This window comes from Trichoplax adhaerens, genomic scaffold (genome assembly GCF_000150275.1).
Source record: "Trichoplax adhaerens TRIADscaffold_41 genomic scaffold, whole genome shotgun sequence".
In the NCBI taxonomy this organism is placed as follows: Eukaryota; Metazoa; Placozoa; class Uniplacotomia; order Trichoplacea; family Trichoplacidae; genus Trichoplax; species Trichoplax adhaerens.
In genome coordinates, this window is record NW_002060981.1 from 262,918 (window position 1) to 272,080 (window position 9,163).

At 29.6% G+C, this 9,163-nt stretch overlaps 1 protein-coding gene across 1 annotated transcript; it reads left to right on the top strand.

The window, feature by feature from the left end:
- Positions 1–6,518: 6,518 nt before the first annotated feature.
- Positions 6,519–8,742, top strand: TRIADDRAFT_62344 (uncharacterized protein; the record flags this gene model as incomplete). Its single annotated transcript, XM_002118253.1, has 7 exons — positions 6,519–6,550; positions 6,693–6,758; positions 6,914–6,985; positions 7,055–7,088; positions 8,139–8,210; positions 8,326–8,427; positions 8,671–8,742. The coding sequence occupies 7 exons, from the start codon at positions 6,519–6,521 to the stop codon at positions 8,740–8,742; spliced, it is 450 nt and encodes a 149-aa protein (XP_002118289.1).
- Between the last annotated feature and the right edge of the window lie 421 nt (positions 8,743–9,163).

The following is a 9,163-nucleotide window of genomic DNA, read 5'->3' on the forward strand; positions in this document are numbered from 1 at the left end:
ACACTTTATTCAGTAACTCACTACTCACTGTTCTCTCTAAAATTCAACTGATTTAAACCAATAAATACACTCATAAATAACCGGCTATCTTAACAAAGAAATACCAGACACACCTTGATGATGTGATTAGATAAAAAGATGAATTTATTTATAAAGAACAATCTTATCTAAATTACGTACGTAATCATTAAGCCTTATAGGCTAATAAATGTATCACATTGCAAATAACGTTCATAGCTTTCATGTTTTGAATAAATCAAGAGTAAAACTGATTTACTATCGGATATTAATTTCTACAGTAGTAAGTACAATAAATCCTAGCATTTCCTATACTATAACTCTGAGACACTGTCGGCTACAATACTTTCTAAACTCTACAATTTAGGTAACATAACGCCGTAACAAGTTATTATAGAGAAATCTCTAGAAGGATAGTTCTAAATACATTGTCTACGAAATGAGTACTTATACATTATCTAAGCAGTGCCTTAATTTGGTAGGTGCTATAAAAATTGACTATGGACTAGCTATAAAATATTATTTGGTGTTGATAAAGAGTATTGTCTTCCTTCACGCATGATTACTGGTTAATTTACTGCGATTCAGTCTATTCTATTAATTTTAAGTTCGTAAGAGTTAATAAATTTCTCTATTTTCATCTCTTTAATCTAAAGAAACATGTCTAATACCGGATTAGCCTATTTACCAGAAGTTATTTTTAGGAATGTGAGCAAATTAGCCACTATGTAAGTCATGCTAGAATCATTTGGAAACTTTTAAGACTTTTAAATGATATATTTACCAAATCCTCTTAAAACTAAAAGCTATAAAATACACATTTTTTAACTACCTTTTTATATCAGTATGTCATGTTAATATCAGTATTTGAGTCATTAGCATTCAATTACAGGACATTTTTACAGCTTTTAATGAAATATTTTTATTATCAAATCTCAAAGCCACGATAATTATAGTTTGATTTATCTATACGTATGCTATGCGGTCATTATAAATATATATGGAACCCATATTAAGCTTTATTCATTTTCTGAAATAGGAGAATTTAGCAATCGCAACTTTCAATGTATCTTCGATTACGTAGAAAGTAATCAATGTAAAAAATTAACAAATTTGTTGATAGTAAAAAGTCAAAGCTTAAATTTTTAAGCCTAGTCAGCAACTACTAATTCCATAATTAAGTTAATTTTAATTATACTGTATTTTTAGCTGTAATCTAAAACAGAGATACGGTTATAGCTTCCATTTTCATGTACAAATATAAATTACTGTATTAATTATTTATAGCACGCACAGAACCACTCTGCTTACTATTATTTGCTACACTTTAACTATTATAGAATATGCTTCTTTAGTTTTAGTTTTACAGTCTTGGTCACTCCATGAGTTTTATTCCAAAGTGTTTAATACTGCTGATTTCCGCTTCACGTCTCACTAAATTTCCAGTCGTATGGCAGCTATCCTATCTATATGATTTACTGCATAGAACAAAGAACTTATTTTCATACAGAAGCGCATTAATTTAATCACTGATAGCTACGAAACCTTCTCCAAAAACCTATAGATCTCCTTTCATATTACGTTTACATTAGCATCGACATATCAAGCTATTCTAAAATAGAACAATAAAATTGTGTTATATAATAAATAAGATAAATGCTAGAATTGGATATTAGCAATCAATTTGCACTATTACTTCTATCTTTATCTAGAGACTTGAGCATGAATTCTATCCAATCTTTGCGTTTACTTGAACCAGAACTGATACCTAATCTCAGGGAATTGTAAGTTTCCAGATAAATTAAATGGCATAACTATCTGCTTCTAATTTAAGAAATTAGTATAATCTGAAGGTTATAGCTTAATATCACCAGGTATAGTTCTATAATAGATAATCTTCGATTGACTGTGTCATTTAAATATATTTGCTCTTATAATACATTATTGTTAGTACGCATTCTAGTTTAAATTTCATTCTTCGAAATCATGATTGTGACAAACGAAGAAAGAAAGATAATAAAATATTAAATTTTAGAGCACATTGATATACTGTTACTTTAAATCAGGTTGATTTGAGACGATAAATAATCTTAATGTTTCGTAAAGAAGCTAAGCTTATGCCCTTAATTTGAGAGAAATCGATATTAATATGCTAGATATAAGTTAAAAAAGAAAGCATTGAAACAAAAAGAGAGCAGAATTTTTCGCTAATTAAGAAAAAATTGGGTTGCTCAGTTATTTCTAGAGTATTTACTTACCAATTTCTGTACTTCTAATTTCGATTAAATTATACTAACATCCAACTGTACTGCCATTTTTTATATGCTATACAGAGTTGTTGGTGCGATCAAAATAAATAATTATCTTACTAAAGTTTTAAATTAGCGTAGCAAAATAACGTAACTACAGAAAAACTATACGCTAGAATATATTTAATGTTTTAAAGTTAATAATTTGCTGTAATCATCAACAAGTCTGTCTGCAACCAGCAAATTTACTGCAGCTGTCATAACTGTCTAAGTGGCATTAACTATCTAGAACTACTCTCCCAGATAGACTCAAAAGAACTGTCGGTAAAAGTGTAACTTACTTAGGTTACGACTTTATTTTAGCAGTACTGACTAGCAATCTTTAAAGAAAAGAAAACCAAAAACAACCAGCAATAACTAGCTTTTATGCTTAAATTTAAAATAAGATAGCATGAAACAAGTGAACTGCAGATATATGATCAAAGGAGGTTAACATAGCTAAAGTATTACAAACATGACAGATTGTAACTTAGTCAAACAAAACCATATTATTAACTTAAGTACTATAAGAAATTATGACAAGTTAAAATACAGTTCTTGGTATGAGCTAGGCAAGAAATCCCACCTGAACATGTATCTTATCTACGGTCATTTAATGTCACCGACAAAATTCCTATTACACTCACTTAATGACTCAATTGACATACATATCTTAAATTGGAGACATAACGGTAACCCGTCATGATTCAACAGACCGTTAATACCAATTAATACAATGCATGAACGGTTACGACTTACAACTGTAACTTGCAAAACAAATCATTATGATTTAACGTACATTCTCTTATAAAGCTAACATACTTATAGTACTTTACAGAGACTGTAAATAATACACTACATGATCAGTATGAAAGAACTACTGTAACTTAACCTTAATATTGGAATCGTAGTTCAGTAGCAGCAGCATGTAGCTTATAGTAACAACTATGTTTGGCTAGTATCCAAGAATTAGAACCGTTAAATCTCTCTGCTTTATCATCAAATAATTTATTTCATATAAACTAATATTATTACGTCTGTAATAGATTTAAATATGCTTTGATGAAGAATTCTAAAATTAACTTTTATTACGGCTGGATGTGTTTATCTAGATCGCTGCGAAATAATGTAATAAAGGAATTGGATAATCAATTCTTTATGAACATCCCGCGTCTGGAAAAATTGTTAGAAATGATTTAAGAAAGAATATATCAGTTCTTAATGAAACGCGATGCGGTGGACTATATATAACTGACTTAGAATTTATTTTAGATATTTGGATGGAAATACGATAACAGCGGATACTGTTCTATATATACAATTTAAAGGAAAAACACTGTAAATTAAAATAATGTTATAACCATAGGAGTTTTCATTTTCAGAAATACCTTAACGTTTATACTATTACCTAGTAGCATAATTAAGTTAAAAATTGATCATTGGTGGTTTGGAAAATTATTTTCACTAGAGGGTTATCTTATAATAACATTGACGTAATATCTTGGGGCGTATGGCCAGTAATTAGTACGTCTAATCTGTAAGTATTGCAATAGATCTATATACGCAATTACGTATAACTCGGCTTATTTAGATATTGTTGGACGTGAATTTCCCCTATAAAATTAATAAATAAAAAGAATGAACCTTGTAACGCTTCAGTAATCCAGTTGTCAACTAATCTTTTCTAACTTTGTAATTAGTGATTTGTCCTGGAATAAAATTAAAAGCGTCGAATATATGAATCAAATAAAAGGATTGACAACGATGTAAGTAATGATTTAATACAGTATAACTGTTAGCTGTGGCAGATCTGGAATGTATAACCTACCAAATCAATCCTAATCGTCCATCTACAATGATTCATATATGACAACTTTAATCTATTATTGTTCTGTTACTTACAGTTTTAAATATAACAAATATTACTTCCCTTCACGAGTATTCCAAGTTTGAATTTCGATTACCACAATAATCTATTGTAAATCCAAGTATCGAAAATATCAGCTTCTTAATAGAAATTGAGAACTCTGGCATTGGTATAGTGTAATTCACAAATATTCTACATAATTTTTAAAACTAGTCCCTGTATTTCTCGATTATTTAGTAATTCTGCTATAATAAAGCTATTAAATTTATTTTCCCTTATAAGTAATAACGCAGCTAATGCTAATTAATATAACAATATGATAATGAGAAGGAAAAATATGTCCTTTACGTTACAATCTAGTGTAATTCTTGATATGCAAGAGCAGCTTGCCAAAAATACAGATAAAGGCTACCATGGATGATGATAATAGGAAATGAAGACATTCGCAGTTTCTGTAATATCAGTAGAGTTTAAATAATCCGTTAGTTATTTAGCTTGACCAGAAAAACTCTTAAGAACTTACAGTTGCGGCTTGGTTTATAATTCTAAATTTTCATGCGCGATGTAATAGTTAAAATTATCTACGTTAAGTTGCCAGAGTTACGATGTTTTAGTGCATAGATTTTTATGATCATATTGTGATGTAGAATGCAACTGTCGCCTTAGGGATTTAACTGGAAATCACCTTCATCCTACATCCGCTCTAAACTTTCAAGAGCAGAGTGAACTTAGAAGCTTGTAAGCAACATAAACGACATATGAAGTAAAATTTACTTTTAAAACGAATTGAAATTCCAATATTGCTAGGTGCAGTGCAAGCTAAGATACAGAAGTAGCAGTTTATTAAATTAATTTGAACCTAGATTCTACGCGATGCCAGCAAAAATTAAAATTTTTTTCATTGCATTAGAACTAGTATTATCAATTTTAAGTGATATCGCTAAAAATTAAGTAATACTGTGATAATGCTCTCAATCTAGAGATAATATAGCTGAGAAAATAAGTAAAATTAATTCGTTGTTGTTGATGTACAATAATTAAAATGATTGCACGGACGTATGCACGCAAAAGGGCCCACTTACAGTGCAAGTGTACAATGTACAGCCCACGTAGTACACTTGAGCAGCGTACTCGTGACGTCGCAGCAAGTTTGCACTAAAAATTGTAGATCCATTTCTTTACGCTACTGTACAGTGTACACTACAGGAGATAAATACTCATTTATATAGTAGATAGATATATACTGTATTCCGTAGCTTACTTTCTTAGATTTATTAAGAATGAATACTAGAGGTGAGAGAATAAATCGGTTAGCTAGTGAAAGAGATCGCAAGCGTTAATATTATTGCCACGGTACGAACTACCGTGAAGAAATAGCTATCTAAATTTGGTTAATTTAATATAGTGAAATTATATTACAACTAGTTACTTACAATAAGAATTACTCTAATGATAAATGTGTTACAGTTAATTTTTAATGCTGTGCTGTAATCTGCACTGAAACGATTCTGTGAATGGACATATTGTAGTCCGACTGTGAAAAATTGGTTAATAGCTGTTCTCACCTAAGTATTTTTATAAGATGACTCGTGAATGTTAGCTGCTGTAGAAGGGTATATAAGCCCATCAGATAGTTTAATAAAGTAGTTCTCAATTGTTTAGTTGAGTTTAACGTAGAATCAAAGGCGTCTAAATTCTTGTGAGTAGGGATACTGAATCCCGGAGACTATAGTAATTTAGAGATTTTTTTACGTTATCCTTGTCACGAAGCTGGTTTGTGACAATTATATACTGGATCGGGCCACCGTTCAAAGTGCTGGTATAAGCTAGCATTACCATAAAATTAAATTTTTATTTCCAGAAATTTAAAAAGTAACCAAATTAGAAGTATTTCCGCAGAATATTTTCGAGAACTGAGAAAATTGCCTAATTTTTCGAAATTGTAAGACCTAGTATAGGATATAACTAGTATTAGCCATGCCTTTGTTTAATCAAAAATGTCATAGAAAATATTGCTGACATAATTCAATGAAACTTAGATAAATAAGCTGTTAATCTAGCTCAGTAAGATATAGCGCGTAGATGGATACCGGATGTGATATAAATTCTGATAGAACGCGTAAATTTGATTAAAATAAGAGTTCATATAATCAATATATCAGATCTACAGTTTAACTTTGTCAGAAAAACTCTCGTATGTACGATAAATATATGATGCATATTAGGTATCACTAATAGTCTAAATTTTTACTGAAGATAATATGCGAATAAATTTAAAGCTTATTTTAAACTGGTGGATATTTATTAGGACTCTTTCAGATAACAAATTATCTACAATCCATAAAATGGCTTTTAATATATTCAACTTGACTTCCTTGTAAGTTAAAATAATAATAACTAGCTTAAATACATAAAGCATATCTAAATTGGATGCTATTAAATTGATATCATAAACTGTATCTGGATTTAAATTCTTTATCTATCCTCGCGAAATTTCTATTTCTTTTATACTGTTGCAGATCTTTAGAAAATAATTATATCGCCGATTTAAAGTTTCTAGCTTTGATGAAAACACTTATCTCCCTGTAAGTAACATCGTTGTGCTGACTATTTAAAGATACTAATATTTAAGCCTTAGAGCTACTAACACAATCTAGTTTAAGATTAAAATGTAATGATGGATGAGAAATTTATGTTTGTGATCTTGTCTTACGAATTCATTTCAATATCATTTCCCTAGCAATTTGAAAAATAATTTAATCAGTGAACTGAAAGTGGAAGAATTTATCAACTTAATCCATTTGGAAAATCTGTAAGTATATCAAATTACGAATTGATTTTAATTAATAGACATTAATTAATAATTTCTTTCTTTACTAAGCAAGCAGCTTAAACAATGCTGTAGCATGGTAAAGGTATTCGCAAATTTTACCTTACAAGAATTATTTTAATTCGAAATTTTCCCGCTACATATGCTTATACCAAATTTTAGAATAATATTTGTTAAATTTATAATAAATCTAACGCTATTAAACTTATTTAAACGTGTATCTTTTTCAGGACAATGTCACAAAATCAAGTTAAAACAATACATGAAGCTGCATTTTCGAAACTGCAGAGACTAAAATTCTTGTAATAATACCTGATATTGTTACCGTCCCTGATATTAACAATATCATTAGTGATTGGCATTATCTTTAGAGATACTAAAATCGAGATTTATACTAGTAAAATGGATCTACTATTATCCTTCATTATTTAAGTTAAATAGTAAATATTTCCTATCCCGCAGGGATATATCCTTCAATCCTTTAACTTACTTGCCTAATGGAATATTTGATGGCCTAACTTCTTTATTCAAACTGTAAGCAACAATTATTTTGAAATCTAGGCTTCATTCATACATTGTGTTCTCGAGCGTTTTAATTGAATTTTGCTCTAATGAATATTTATATTTAATAATTGTGTGATAATTTAGGGATTTAAATAATTGTCATATGAAAAGTTTCAAAAATTTATTTGCAAAATCTCTCGGTGGTCTAGAAATTTTGTAAGATGAATATTAATAATTTCGGTTTCAATGAGTTACTAATTCAGATCGCGTTTTTTAAAAGATCCATTAAGAATAATCAACTAAAGGCAATTACTAACGGGTTGTTAAAGAACTTAACTTCGTTAAGGAAATTGTAAGACAGATCATCTTTATATTTCTACTAGCGAAGGCAGTATTTATTTAAGAAAAGGATAACAGAAACTCTCATATTTTATTGGACGAATAGATACCTTGACGGTAACAAAATAGAATTAATCGAGCCTCAAAGCTTTATAAATACGCTGCAGTTATCAACTCTGTGAGTGTACTGAATTGGTACATTTTTGTTTAAGATTTGTAGCTCTTAGGTCACAAAATCATGTCTTAAAGTTGAATCTAATTATGCTTTCACAAAATTTGTTAAATTAAATAGTTCCTTAGTGGGCAATTTTATAACCAAGCTCAATTGCAATACCCTCACGCATCTGAAGAAATTGCAGATTCTGTAAGCTATATCTTACACTAAGTTGGAAATCACATATATATAAAGTTGTATTTGTATTTTCATACTTATTTGTTTGATTGTTCAAACTTTACTTTAAAATTATGATATTTTATAGCCGTTTGGCAGACATGAGAATACAATATGTCGTAAACCAATTGGTATGCCTGGAAATATTCGAACTATTAGATTCTCTGTAAGTAATAGCAGTAAATATCAGGTATTAGGCGTAGTACCGGATAAAAAATCTTGAATTTTTCATTTTTGCCCATTGTCACGGTTCGAACTACCGTGAAGAAATAGCTATCTAAATTTGGTGAATATAATATAGTGATACTATATTACAACTAGTTACTTACAATATGAATTACTCTAAATATAAGTATGTTACAGTAAATTTAATGCTGTGCTGCAATGTGCTGTAATGTGCACTGAAATGATTCTATGAATGGACATATTGTAGTCCGACTGTGAAAAATTAGTTAGTAGATGTTCTCACCTAAGTATTTTTAATAAGATGACTCATGAATGTTAGCTGCCGTGGAAGGGTATATAAGCTCCTCAGATAGTTGAATAAAGTAGTTCTCAATTGCCTAGTTGAGTTTAACGTAGAATCAAAGGCGTCTAAATTCTTGTGAGGTAGTTAAGGGATACTGAATCCCGGAGACTATAGTAATTTAGAGATTTTTTTACGTTATCCTTGTCACGAAGCTGGTTTGTGACACCCATATATATGAATACGAGGTATTTTACTTATAACAACTTGATATCATTTTATGCATTAATGTGCAGCATAATTTATGTCATTAGTCATGCTGATGGAATAAAATGCTTACTATAAAAGCATTAAATGATTGTCATTGTTAATAGATATTTTAGCCTTTTTTAAAATGTTATAATATCATTATACTACTTTTAAAATCTAGGGATATCAGCTATAGCAATATGTCAATATT